General features: G+C 51.5%; 2 protein-coding genes across 4 annotated transcripts; one reads left to right on the plus strand and one right to left on the minus strand.

Moving 5' to 3' along the window:
• The first annotated feature begins 1,662 nt into the window (after positions 1-1,662).
• FOXO4 (forkhead box O4) lies at positions 1,663-9,355 on the plus strand. Of its 2 annotated transcripts, none has more exons than XM_005593890.4 (3): positions 1,663-2,793; positions 6,519-7,575; positions 7,912-9,355. In XM_005593890.4, exons 1-3 carry the CDS (start codon positions 2,341-2,343, stop codon positions 7,917-7,919), a joined length of 1,518 nt encoding a protein of 505 aa, XP_005593947.1. In that variant the 5' UTR covers positions 1,663-2,340; the 3' UTR covers positions 7,920-9,355. The 2 variants fall into 2 exon arrangements, with proteins under 2 accessions (XP_005593947.1, XP_073886315.1); XM_074030214.1 differs by lacking the exon at positions 1,663-2,793 and adding an exon at positions 5,123-5,290.
• Positions 9,356-9,784: 429 nt separating this feature from the next.
• CXHXorf65 (chromosome X CXorf65 homolog) lies at positions 9,785-13,068 on the minus strand. 2 transcript variants are annotated; one of them, XM_005593889.5, is made up of 6 exons: positions 12,322-13,068; positions 12,130-12,216; positions 11,790-11,927; positions 10,589-10,657; positions 10,118-10,224; positions 9,785-9,933 (listed from the first exon to the last, which is right to left on the minus strand). In XM_005593889.5, the coding sequence occupies exons 1-6, from the start codon at positions 12,344-12,346 to the stop codon at positions 9,808-9,810; spliced, it is 552 nt and encodes a 183-aa protein (XP_005593946.1). In that variant the 5' UTR covers positions 12,347-13,068; the 3' UTR covers positions 9,785-9,807. The 2 variants fall into 2 exon arrangements, with proteins under 2 accessions (XP_005593946.1, XP_073886319.1); XM_074030218.1 differs by having other exon boundaries at positions 12,149-12,216; positions 12,322-12,754.
• Between the last annotated feature and the right edge of the window lie 125 nt (positions 13,069-13,193).

Consider the following 13,193-nt stretch of genomic DNA (forward strand, 5'->3'; position numbering starts at 1 on the left):
CTACTCTGGAGGTTGAGGTGGGAGGATTGCTTGAGTGCAGCAGGTCAAGGCAGCAGTGAGCCAAGATCACGCCACTGCATTCCAGTCTGAGTGACAGAGCAAGACCCTGTCGCAAAAAAGAAGGAAAGAAAGAAGGAAGGAAGGACGGAAGGAAGGAAGGAAGGAAGGAAGGAAGGAAGGAAGGAAGGAAGGAAGGAAGGAAGGAAGGAAGGAAGGAAGGAAGGGATTATACGATCACATATAAGTTATATAATCCCAGTTCTGCCTCCTTGGGCAAGTCAATCTCTGAGCATCGTTAGTGTCTGCATCTATAAAATGGGGATAATAGTTGTACCTACTTCATGGGGTTGAATTGAGGAGTAAATGAGGAGTAAATGAACTAATGTTCGTAAAGCAATTTGCACAAAGACTGGCACATAATAAGGGCTCCATAAATTTTATCCATAATTACCAGACATGTTTCTTAGAACGGTAACCTTGTTGGCAGCTCTGAATATAAACTGTAGTGAGGAAAAGACTGATGGAAGGAGATCCAATACTGCACCTTTTTTTTTTTTTTTTTTTTTTTTTGACAGGGTGTTATTCTGTCACCCAGGCTGGAGCACAGTGGCATGATCTTGGCTCACTGTAACCTCCACCTCTTGGGCGACTCTCCCACCTCAGCCTCCTAAGTAGCTGGGACTACAGGCGCATGCCCCACACCAGGCTAATTTTTCTATTTTTAGCAGAGATCGGTTTCACCACGTTGGCCAGGCTGGTCTTGAACTCCAGACCTCAAGTGATCCGCCTGCCTCGACCTCCCAAAGTGCTGGTATTACAGGCGTAAGCCACTGCACCCAGCTGATCCTACAATTTAAATGCAGTTATAAATAGGTCTTGAACTGGGATTTGGATGTAGAAAGTTACGGAGATGAAGAGGTAACGGGTAAGTCTAGCTTGGGAGACTGGGTAGATCAGGACTACCATAAGCCAAATTCAGAGATAAGGGTAGCCAGAGGATAGGGGTATGGGTGCAGGAATAGATAATGAGTTTGGGACCTGTTGAATGAAAGTGAAGCCGTTGGAGATGTGAACCTGGAGAATATCAGTGTTGAAGGGAAGGCCAGAAGAGCCAGTGGAGGAAACTGATTGGTAAGTAAGACCTCACTGTAGGTGGGAACTGCATATGGGGGGATGAAGGCGGGTGGAGGGAGGAGGAAGGGGGTGAGGGGGAACACCACCGTGGGCTAACCATTTGTTTATGTTACACAAGCCCCTCCACCCAACTCTCCAACGTGCATACATCCTATGTTCTAGTCAGTTCCTTGCTTCTTGCTTCTTGGCCTCCTGCTTCTTGAAGAGAAGATTTTTTTCCCTTTTGCCTTCTCCTAAATGAAGGAGGGAAAGGGCTAGCACCTCTCAATCTGGTCACCTAGGCGACTCCGAATCACAAGGGAGACGATGGAAAGGGGGAAAGGGCGAAAAACGATTCTTAAGAAAAGAAAGAGTCCACGACGACTTCTAATAATTAAAGTTCCACCTCGTTATATCCTGCCACGCCGCTCTCCTGCCGCCGTATCGGGCTCCTGGCCGCGAAGCAGGACGGGAGATGTAGTCCTCAAGAGTGACCAGGGTGGCACGACTGAAGAACTCGGTTTCCCGACTGGCTTTCGAGGCGCGTGCGCAGATGGCTGCCCCGGCGAGTGGTAAACAGAGACGTCAGGAGGGGGCTGCTGCTTGGAGCAAAACAAAAGGGAAACCCGGGGGGCGGGGGGTGGGGGGGGTTGATAGGGGAATCGGTGCGGGAATTAGGGAGGCCGCAGCCGCGGGGACCCGGACCCGATTAAGAGTGGCGAGAAGGGAAGAGGCGGGGGAAGGGGGAGTCAGGGGAGGGGCAAGTGACGCGGGGGAGCGGGGCGTGGGGGAGGGCAGCAATCCGGGTGGAGGAAATTTGGGAGGAGTGTCCGGGGGGCAGCAACTTAAAAGGGGGAGGGAACTGCGGCTAAGGAGACGTTCGGTGATGGGAGCGCAATGTATGAGGGGATACCGTGCCTCAGGTTTAAAAGAGCAGGAAGCTAAGTGAGAGGTTGCAGAAAAAGTGTTTTCGCTCGGCAGAGGTTACAGGTGGCATCTCGGAAAGAGCTCTGAGGCTGCAGGCTGTAGTCGCGAAGGGGATCGGAGAACTGTGTGAAGGGACAGCTTAGGGACTAGCGTCCTGGGACTAGGGGGAAGTTCGCGACTTTCTGAGGACTGGCAGGAATGTGCCTCCTGGCCCTCGATGCTTCCCCCCTGAGGGGAGGCATCGTGAGGGACTGTGGCAGGCTTCACTGAACGCTGAGCCGGGGAGGTCCAACTCCACGTATGGATCCGGGGAATGAGAATTCAGCCACAGAGGCTGCCGCGGTCATAGACCTCGATCCCGACTTCGAACCCCAGAGCCGTCCCCGCTCCTGCACCTGGCCCCTTCCCCGACCTGAGATCGCTAACCAGCCGTCCGAGACGCCCGAGGTGGAGCCAGGTCTGGGGGAAAAGGTACACACGGAGGGGCGCTCAGAGCCGATCCTGTTGCCCTCCCGGCTCCCAGAGCCGGCCGGGGGCCCCCAGCCCGGAATCCTGGGGGCTGTAACAGGTCCTCGGAAGGGAGGCTCCCGCCGGAATGCCTGGGGAAATCAGTCATATGCAGAACTCATCAGCCAGGCCATTGAAAGCGCCCCGGAGAAGCGACTGACACTTGCCCAGATCTACGAGTGGATGGTCCGTACTGTACCCTACTTCAAGGACAAGGGTGACAGCAACAGCTCAGCAGGATGGAAGGTAATTATGACCCTCTTACCTTCTTCCCAACACCATCTAGCCCCTGGATTCCCTAGCCTCCCTTACTTCTACTCTGGGGCCCCTTTTACTACCTCCCACCCCCACCCCCTTTGGGAAGCCCAGAGATCCACCTTCAATCTCCAGTTAGACAAACATTTACTTAGTACATAGTATATGCCACACTCGGTGCTTGATGCTGAAGGATCACAGATGAATAAGACACTGTCCCTGCCCTGGAGAAAATCGAATTCTCTGCTCACTGCTCAACACTCGCAGCACTTTGGCTTGGGCTGCCCCAAACACTTATTCCCACAGAGAAGTCTTTATCCTATGTACAGCAGGAACTGTGTGGATTCTCCACATGAACCTACCCTTCCCTCCTCCCCCACCTCCCACCCCAACACCTTTTCTCCCATTCCTGTGGGATTACTTGGATTCCCTGCTTGCCTCCCAATACCTCAGTGTAGTGGTACTGTTCTAGCACTGCTCTACCTGGGAGGAGGGAGTGCAGTGGCAAAGGGTGAAAACAATAATATTCATGGGGAAAGGTAGCTGATCTTATGCACTAAGAAGAGAAAGGGCTGTGAGCTGCCACCTGTCTCAGTTTACCCTGTGCTGCCAAGAAACTCTCCCTTGTAAGGGGCTATCCAAGTTTTGGGGGGAAGTCATCCTTTACTGTTAAGGAATATTAGTCATAAAGAGGAGGTAGGGCTCTGACTTTAGAGCATGAAGTTGGGAGTTCCCTTGGCCTTCCGTGAAGAAACTGTGAGGGAAGATCTCAAAAGATACTCTGAAAAACTTGTCCTGAGAAATATGGGGCTCTAATCACAAAATTGGGGAGCTTCAAGCCCTATTGCTGGCTTGTACCTCTGTAGGTGGTGAGGTCAGCATATAACCAAGTACAGAGGGTTGGATGAGCAGAGGAACTTCCCCTAGGTATAGGAGACTGAGGGATCAGATCTGTGCCGTCCCTAGGGGCTGGGCAGAACAGAAGACAGGACAGCTGACTGAGACCCTTGGCACTATTTCTGGGTAGACTGCCACGCCACAGTCTCAGCTCATAAAAAGCTCAACTCCTTGGACCCAGCCTACACAGCTGTTTTTCTTTTCCCTTAGGTTCATTTTCCAGTGTAGAGGAAATAACAAGTTGTTAGTTATATTGTGGGAGTATCGTCCGTCCTTATAATCTACACTTATGTGGGGCTTTAGAGTTTACAAAGTAGTTTTTAAATTTTTTATTTTATTAATCTTTACAGCAATTCTGAGATTCCACATTTTACGCATTAGGAAACTACGTACCGAAAGGTTAGGAAACTCACCTAATAACAGCAGGGTGAGGACTTGAACTCAGGTCTAACTATAAATCATACTCTCTAAGAAGAGCCTGGCTTGCTCTAATTGGAATGATGGCAAAATCAAATCAGGCTGAGCCTGGGACTTCAAGGCCCACCCCCGCCCCCGGCCCCCGCCCCCGGCCCCCGCCCCCCTCTGAGGGAAGTCTCATGCCTGAACTGGCCTCCCTGATGATATGCCAAGGTTACTCCCACCCCACCAGGGGGCGGCACTCACTTAGAACAAGAAAGTTTAGATTAGGTGGTTTGGGGAGCAATTAGCAGTCACCCCTACCACCCTGCCCTCCAACATGTAAGAGTTATGGGCTTTTGGGAAACTGACCTCTCCAATTAAGAGGCTGTGTACCACTTGCTAGTTCCAAGGCCTAAAGAAGAGGAGACAAATGGGCCTTGTGGCTATTAAGTAGTAGAGAAAGGAATGGACCTTCTCAAGTAGATCCAGAATTAGAGGATAAAAAGAGGAGAAATCATAGTGCCAGGTCATGGTCATTGTGGTCCTTAGTTACTATGAGGTGAGGTCGGATGGACAAGTGCCACTCCTTGAAGGAACGTCAGCACAGTTGAAATGCCATTACCTCAGGGTCCCAGGAACACAAGGCGTTCTTTGGCTAAAGAGCCCTGGAACAAGAAGCATCATTTGCCAGGCAAAGGGTCTCCTTATCTTAAGAGCACCAGTCAGAGAAACAAGTAGTTTCTGACCGTCCCATGGCCTCAGCCTCCTAGTTGCTCCAAGCACTTCTGGGCTCCTCCTGAATTTCTAAACTAAAGAGCTCCATGTGGGAGGTCAAATGCCCCCAAGGTTGAAGAGTTTATGCACAAATTCCTGAGAAATAGGGGAAAGGCACTGGAAAGGAGGTAGGGAAAAGAAGGCAGGTTTCGGGAAAGGGGGGTGGCCAGGGGAGGGCCAAACCCCTTGTGTAACTAGCCTGCCCCGCGGCAATCAGTAAATATAAGCTGCGCTGGGGGCTGAAGAAGCTGCCAATCTCAGCTCCCTGGCCACTGGAAAGCATCGTCTCTCTAGTAGAATGTCACCAGTAAGGGAGGAAGGGAAAACATACAGCTTCTAATACCCAAGACACTGAAGAGCTGGCAGAGCCTCAAGGGGAACCTCACCATTGTCAACCCAGGGGCAACCCACCAATCAGGTACAAATATTGATTATGTACTGTGAGCTTGAGTAGGTATTGAGTATGTGCTGTGAGCTTGGTGCTCTGGGAGGGCTCTGTTGGGGGATGTGGGACTGGAGGACATTACACTTGGCACTTACACTCGATGAGACGAATTACATGAAACCGTAAACCACACAATATAAATTGGGTAAAATTGTGTGGTGCAGATTTTTAAAATACTATGCTAGAAATCTGGCTGCCAAAGTCAAGCAGCCGCTTTATAAAAGAGGTGGAACTGAAGCTTGGTCTTGACGAAACTAGTAAAACTTAGAGAGGGGAGATCCCTCTTCGGAAAAGAGGGGAGGGGAAGATTGCACCTCACGTATTTGAGGCACAGCAAGAAACCTGAACCTGAACTGAATGTAGTTGAGGGTGTGTGTTGTGGATTGGAAGAAATAAGGCTGGGATTCAGGGAGGGAAGAAAAAGGAATCTTTAAATTCTATAGAGAGCTGGGTGGCCCAAATGCTCTTTGGGGAATGGAGCACCTGCTGTGCTGAGATTCCTGCCCTTCAGCCTATTCAGAGAACCGGCTCTGGGCAGGGCGGGTCCATCCTGGGCTGGTGCTGTACCACTGTCCGGTAAACTCCACCCAAACCCGCACGCAAGGAAAGGGGTTGAATGCTCTTTCCCACCTGAACCTAGTTCTTGCCGGGCGAGGAGCACGTCTCCCCAATGCGCACCAGCCCCAGGTACCCCCCACCCCCGGCAAAACACACATAGAGCCCTGGGAGGAGCACGGTACTAGGAGCTTTTCCAGGGTAGGCACCCCTGTGCCCTTTGCAGTGGGTTATTACATTTTATCTCCCACCCGCTGTACAGAGAAGTCTGGAGCAGAGGCTGAGCAGCTTGTCTGGGAGCGGGAAATGTGTGTGGTCTCCCCTCACACCCCACCCCCATCCCTACTTCTACCAGTTTTCCCCCCTGGATTCAACTTTCTTTGAGTCTCTAGGAATACCCCTGCTGTGTTCCAGCATCCTTTTATCTTTTATCTTTTTTCTCTTTTTTTGTAAATTATTTAAAGTTTTTCTTAAACTTTAATGACCTGGGAAATGAACCCCCGAAATGAACCCCGCTGTGGTGGTGGCACCAAATCCTAACCCCTAGATCTTTGTGGACCAGCATCCTCTTAGACTTGACCGCTGGCCACACTAGCCTCCCCTACACACACCTCACGGCCCTTTCCTGCCTTCTCTGCCCCTCCAGAACTCGATCCGCCACAACCTGTCCCTGCACAGCAAGTTCATCAAGGTTCACAACGAGGCCACTGGCAAAAGCTCTTGGTGGATGCTGAACCCTGAGGGAGGCAAGAGCGGCAAGGCCCCTCGCCGCCGGGCCGCCTCCATGGATAGCAGCAGCAAGCTGCTCCGGGGCCGCAGTAAAGCCCCCAAGAAGAAGCCACCTGTGCTGCCAGCTCCACCCGAAGGTGCCACTCCGACGAGCCCTGCCGGCCACTTTGCCAAGTGGTCAGGCAGCCCTTGCTCTCGAAACCGTGAAGAAGCCGATATGTGGACCACCTTCCGTCCACGAAGCAGTTCAAATGCCAGCACCGTCAGCACCCGGCTGTCCCCCTTGAGGCCAGAGTCTGAGGTGCTGGCGGAGGAAATACCAGCTTCAGTCAGCAGCTATGCAGGGGGTGTCCCTCCCACCCTCAATGAAGGTCTAGAGCTGTTAGATGGGCTCAATCTCACCTCATCCCATTCCCTGCTATCTCGGAGTGGTCTCTCTGGCTTCTCTTTGCAGCATCCTGGGGTTGCCGGCCCCTTACACACCTACAGCAGCTCTCTTTTCAGCCCAGCAGAGGGGCCCCTGTCAGCAGGAGAAGGGTGCTTCTCCAGCTCCCAGGCTCTGGAGGCCCTGCTCACCTCTGATACGCCACCACCCCCTGCTGACGTCCTCATGACCCAGGTAGATCCCATTCTGTCCCAGGCTCCTACTCTTCTGTTGCTGGGGGGGCTTCCTTCCTCCAGTAAGCTGGCCACGGGTGTCGGCCTGTGTCCCAAGCCCCTAGAGGCTCCAGGCCCCAGCAGTCTGGTTCCCACCCTTTCTATGATAGCACCACCTCCAGTCATGGCAAGTGCCCCCATCCCCAAGGCTCTAGGGACGCCTGTGCTCACACCCCCTACTGAAGCTGCAAGCCAAGACAGAATGCCTCAGGATCTAGATCTTGATATGTATATGGAGAACCTGGAGTGTGACATGGATAACATCATCAGTGACCTCATGGATGAGGGCGAGGGACTGGACTTCAACTTTGAGCCAGGTACAGTATCCCCTAATCACCACAGCACCTCATAGCCTGTGACCACTCCTAGGTGCCCAGTTAGTCCCATGATCTGGGCGAAGGGGAGATTTAGGACAAGTGGTAGCCAGATCTCCTGGGGAACTGGAGGGAAGATGTCATATTAGAGTAGCATGGTTTCCGGACGGGACCTCCAGGCCCCTCAGCTGTGCCCACCCCTGCAAGGTAGCACAGAAAAGGTATGTGTGTGGAAGCGGGGTAGGTGCCACCATCTTCTTTGGTGGGAATCTGGATGATAGAATGTTGGCAAGCCCCAGATAAGCCTCTTACCTTGTTCTCCGTTTCTTCTTCCCATAGATCCCTGAGCCATGGCTGGAAGCTTTCTCCCCTGCTTCAGAGGTGGAGCCAGGCGTGTCCATATCTGCTCTTTACCCTTGAGCCCTCCCCAGGAATTTGGGACCCTGCTTTAGAGCTAGGGTGGGTCTGGTCACACACAGGTGTTGAAGAAATTATAAAGATAAAGCTGCCGCATCTGGGGACAATATGGGGAGGGAGATGGGAGGGGAAAGGGGAGAGGGTTTTTCTCACTGTGCCAATTAGGGGGTAAGGCCCCCTCTCAGGAGCCATCCTCGGCTTTCCCTATTCCTACCCTCTAGGCTTTGTAGCGAGATGAGCAATGCTGTTGGAAATGCGAAGTCACCAGTGGCCTTACCCCTGCCTTTGGGAGCAGGATTTTTTGTAGAGAGTCTTAGCTGAGCCAGGCTAGCTGGAGCCTGGGATTTCTATGCAGTGGCCCCTTAGGCCAGTGATGTGGGGTGGGTGGGCAGTTTAGGGGATCTGGAAGGGCCAAGGTCTGAGCACCGGAGTGGCTCGCCAGGCCAAATCACCCTTAGAAGGCTGCAGATAACAGAAAGGCTTTTTATAAACTTTTAAAGAAATACAAACACAAATATAGAGATTTTTTTAACCATGGCAGGGTGCTAGTGGTGGGCAGAATGCTTTTTTTTCTTTCTGAAGGCTTTGTGATAGTGACATGATACAAACACTACAGACAATAAATGCTAGGAGAGACACAGGGAAGTGGGGAGAGGAGGGGAGTAATAGTAAACACAGGGAAGAGCTCCCCTATGGACCAGGTGTAGAGAAAGGTCTATGCAGAAATAAGTTGGAGTTTCCCCTAACGAAAAAGCTAACCCAGGTCCCCTCATTCCTTCAACTTGTACCTGGAAGTGTGTGTTGTTGGGGTGCAGCCACACTCTTCTATGACCCAGCATGGGTTAGTGCTACAGTGGGAGAGTAAATTGAAGGCCTGGAATTAGCTTGGGGCCAGGGAAGGGACTGGGAGGGGAGAGAAGAGGAGGGAAGGATTTAGGATGGTAAAGTTAGGTACAGAGACCTCCCTGTTCAAGGCCCCTGACAGCTGTCCCTGCCCTTCTTCCCCTTCCCTGACTGCAGGGGTTATGTGGAAGTGTGTGTGGCAGCAGGGAGGGGAGCAACGGGGAAGGGGGAGCTGGGGAGCTTGGCTGAGGGTCTGGGAAATGAGCAGGGATGGGGGGGAATGTGGATCAGGTTTACTAGCACCTGCCAGGGAGGCCATCTGGGGCTCCTTCTCCACCCCAGCCCCCAAAGCAGCCCTTCCCCCAGTGCCCTTTGCATTGTCCCCTCCCCCACCCCTGCTGTGGGTTCCCATCATTTCCTGTGTCAGCGCCTGGCCTACCCAGATTGTATCATGTGCTAGATTGGAGTGGGGAAGTGTGTCAAATCAATAAATGAATGAATTCAATAAATGCCTATAACCAGCTCTGGTTTCTGCTGCCTTGCTTCTCCCCTTGGATAAGGGGGAGGGAGGGTGAAAGGCAAAGGGCGGGAGGAAGAAACTGCCCAGAGGCAGAGACATGGAGGAGGGTGGGGGAATTTCAGCCTGGGGAGGTGGTGGAGTGTGGGGGTGGAGGGACACCTAACCCCTGCAGGAGTAGGCGGGCTGTGAGATAGGCCTCCCAAGGGGAGGTAGTCTGGTTTGAGAAGACCCCACCCCCTACTCCGTCCCTCAAAGGCTCATTGTACTAGACTTCACAGCCTTCCTCACTCCCACCCATGTGCTTGCCCCAGCCCTCTCCTGCCGTTCCCATCCACCCTCAGAGCCTCCTCGGTGCCTGGGGCGTACGTACTCAAGCCTTAGTGCAGATACTGGGAGAAGGAGTCTTTCTAGAAAAAGAAATCTCACGTTAAATTCCAGTAATGTCACACCTAGTATTACTTCTTTTGCTTGGTGGTTTTATTGAGTTGGCGACGTTTATCCTTCTTCAAGTCTGGTCTGTTCCTAAAGGTCGGAGACTTGCGAGTGGACTTCTTTTTGTCTGATCGTCCTGATAGCTTGGACTAGAAAAAGAAAGTAAGTAAACAAAGAGGCCCCTGCAGGGAAAGTTTCTACAACCCAGGGCCAAAGGAAGGAAAAAAGAAATTGGAGGCAGGAAATTCATCTCAGAGGGCTGGGATGGAGGAACATTCAGTCGGCTGGCGGGAGAGGTGGGTGCTGGGGCAGACCACATTTGGCGAGTCTTACCGGGACACTCGCAGTAGGTTCAATTATAACGACCTTCTTGGCTTCTTGCATTTTAAGCATCTGAATTCGTCTCCTCTCCAGGGTGTCACATTGTATGCGCAGTGCAACTAAGAACAAAGAAAAGGCACCTGCACCTCTGAGAACTAGAGACCTTACCCTTCCCGATGCTCCCATTCATTGTTCAAACCATCAGCTGGAACCCCACCTGGCCTAAGATGGAAATGCTGGAATGGTGATAGGGAGATATACGGAGAAGATGGCCAAGAAATAGGGGAAGCAGGGAGTAACGCATGCACATTCCACCTGGTGTGAGCTAAACATCCCTCCTAAAGTGGACCTGGACCCTGCCCCCTTTTTCCTAGGCTCCTATCATCTGACCTACAATATCTCGCTAGTCCCACCCTACATTCTCCATCACACAGCTATATACTGTACCCTTCATGTTCTTCCCTCCCCCATTTCACTTCTTACCAAGCAGCCGAGGCTCCGGATTCTTGAGGAGAGGCACAAAAGCTCTGTAACCATTCTCCAGCCTGGTTCCTGTGAACATAGCCGTGTGCTATCTCCACCCGTCAACCAGTCTCCACCCTTCAGAAGCCCAAGATTCCAGGACCCAACACTAAAGACTACCCACTGGGCGTGGTGGCTCACGCCTGTAATCCCAGCATTTTGGGAGGCCGAGAGTTCCAGACTAGCCTGGCCAATTTGGTGAAACCCAGTCTCTACTAAAAATACAAACAAACAAAAAAATAGCCAGGCATGGTGGTGGGCGCCTGTAATGCCAGCTACTCCAGAGGCTGAGGCAGGAGAATCGCTTGAATCCAGGAGGCGGAGGTTGCAGTGAGCCAAGATCATGCCACTGTTTCAGACTGGGTGACAGAGCAAGACTCCATCACAATAAATAAATAAATAAATAAATAAACAAATAAATAAATAAATAAAAAGACTACCTTGCCGGGTACAGTGTCTCACGCCTATAATCCCGGCACTTTGGGAGGCTGAGGTGGGTGGATCAACTGAGGTCAGGAGTTCAAGACCAACTTGGCCAACATGGTGAAACCCCGTCTCTACTAAAAAATTAGTTGGACCTGGTGGCGGGCGCCTGTAGTCCCAGCTACTAGGGAGGCTCATAGGAGAATCGCTTGAACCCGGGAGGCAGAGGTTGCAATGAGCTGAGATCGCCCATTGCACTCCAGCCTGAACAACTGGACAACAAGAGCGAAACTCCGTCTCCAAAAAACAAAACAAAACAAAACAAACAAACAAACTACCTTGAGCTAGTGGATCTTACTTCTTCCCCTTAGGTATGGACCTAGGGGAGAGTATGTGTCAGATAACCTATTATTATAGAGGTAGTGCCCTTCCTTAGGCTGACTAGAGATAGTCAATTTGGATCTAGTTGAGGGCGTTCTGTTTTTTGAGGGTGTTCTGTTTTTTTAATCTGGTTTTGGTTGTTTTTGGTTTTGTTTTTGGAGGCAGGGTCTTGTTATGTTGCCCAGGCTAGTCTCAAACTCCTGCCCTCTATCAGTTCTCCCGCCTTGGCCTCTCAAAGTGCTGAGATTACAAGCATGAACCACTGTGCCCAGCCTTGGATGCCTTGTTTTAAAGATAAGGTTCATAATCTATCTTGAAGGCATTGTTCTGTTTCTGGGGAACATTCCTGAGCCTCTACCTGGTGGCCCACGCTCCACCTTACAAACGTAGTAGGTGCTTCGAGCTGTAAGGTATTTGCTGGCATACTCTGCATGGGTGGGCTTCATCAGGAAAAGCATCTTCATTTTCCCCGTTTGTTCACACAAATCGATGGTGCCTGGAGGGAGATCACAGGGTAATTGGGGCAGCTAAGGAAAGAGAGTGGGAGCAAAAGGAGCCAGTGATCCTATACAGAATGGGTTGGAGGAAGCTGTAAGGATATGAGGAACTCCCTTCTTGCCAGGAGGAGGGCTTGGGGGTTAGAGATGACCCAACTCCTTCTGACCTTTGGCCATTAGTCCCCTCCCCAAGCTCCTCACTTGTTTTAGGCAACTTTACTTTACTGCGGATGTAATACAGCAACACCACGACAGCACAGTTGGTATTGACCAGAAACTGCTGATTATCTGAGAAGAGACAGGATGGGACACATGGGCCTGTTTCTGTGATCTCCACTGCCCTCAGATCCCTCCACCCCCATCCACAGACTCTAGTTCTATGCTGCCCCTCACCTCCATGTTTGATGAAGATGAACATGCCCTCAGGATCGCCTCACTCTTCACAAAATGCCCTGATGAGTCATGCAGAAGGAGGGTGTTCTAGAAGCCTTGTGTGGGGCAAATAGGCCTATAGGGTTGGTGGACTGGAGAGGCAGATGGATTTCATAGGCTGAGGATGCCCAGGCTGGACAGGCAGGAGAGAGCTGTTGGTAGTTGTGGATAACCAGTATCCCCAGGGGTGGGGCCTGAGGCTGCAGTTGAGGGATTATGAGGTCAGAAGTGGCAGGTGTGGCCAAAAAGTGGAGTAATGATAAGGAGAGAAAAACTTGGGTACTTGGGTGGGGTATGTTAAAGATTAGTTGGAAAGGGGGGGCAACATGGTAAGTCTAACTCTTTTTTTTTTTTTTTTTTTTTTTTTAGACGGATTCTACCTCTGTTGTCCAGGCTGGAGTGCAGTGGCACAGTCTTAGCTCACTGCAACCTCCGCCTCCTGGATTCAAGCGATTCTCCCGCCTCAGCCTCCCGAGTAGCTGGGATTACAGGAGCGCACCACCATGCCCGGCTAATTTTTGTATTTTTAGTAGAGACAGGGTTTCACCATGTTGGCCAGGCTGATCTCGATCTCCTGACCTTGTGATCCACCCACCTCAGCCTCCCAAAGTGCTGGGATTACAGGCGTAAGCCACCACGCCCAGCCCATTCTAAGTCTAACTCTAAACTAAACCCTGGAATGAGTGCAGGGCACCTGGAAAAAAGTCAGTTTCCAGAACAGTACTCTTTTTCTAGCGAATTGGTAATACTCCTGCCTCCACAGCATAAATGTACTACTCCTTTTTCTTCCCCTCCCACCCTCCTTGTATCCCATGTTTCCCCTACTCCTCACC

Source organism: Macaca fascicularis, chromosome X, assembly GCF_037993035.2.
Source record: "Macaca fascicularis isolate 582-1 chromosome X, T2T-MFA8v1.1".
Taxonomy (NCBI): Eukaryota; Metazoa; Chordata; class Mammalia; order Primates; family Cercopithecidae; genus Macaca; species Macaca fascicularis.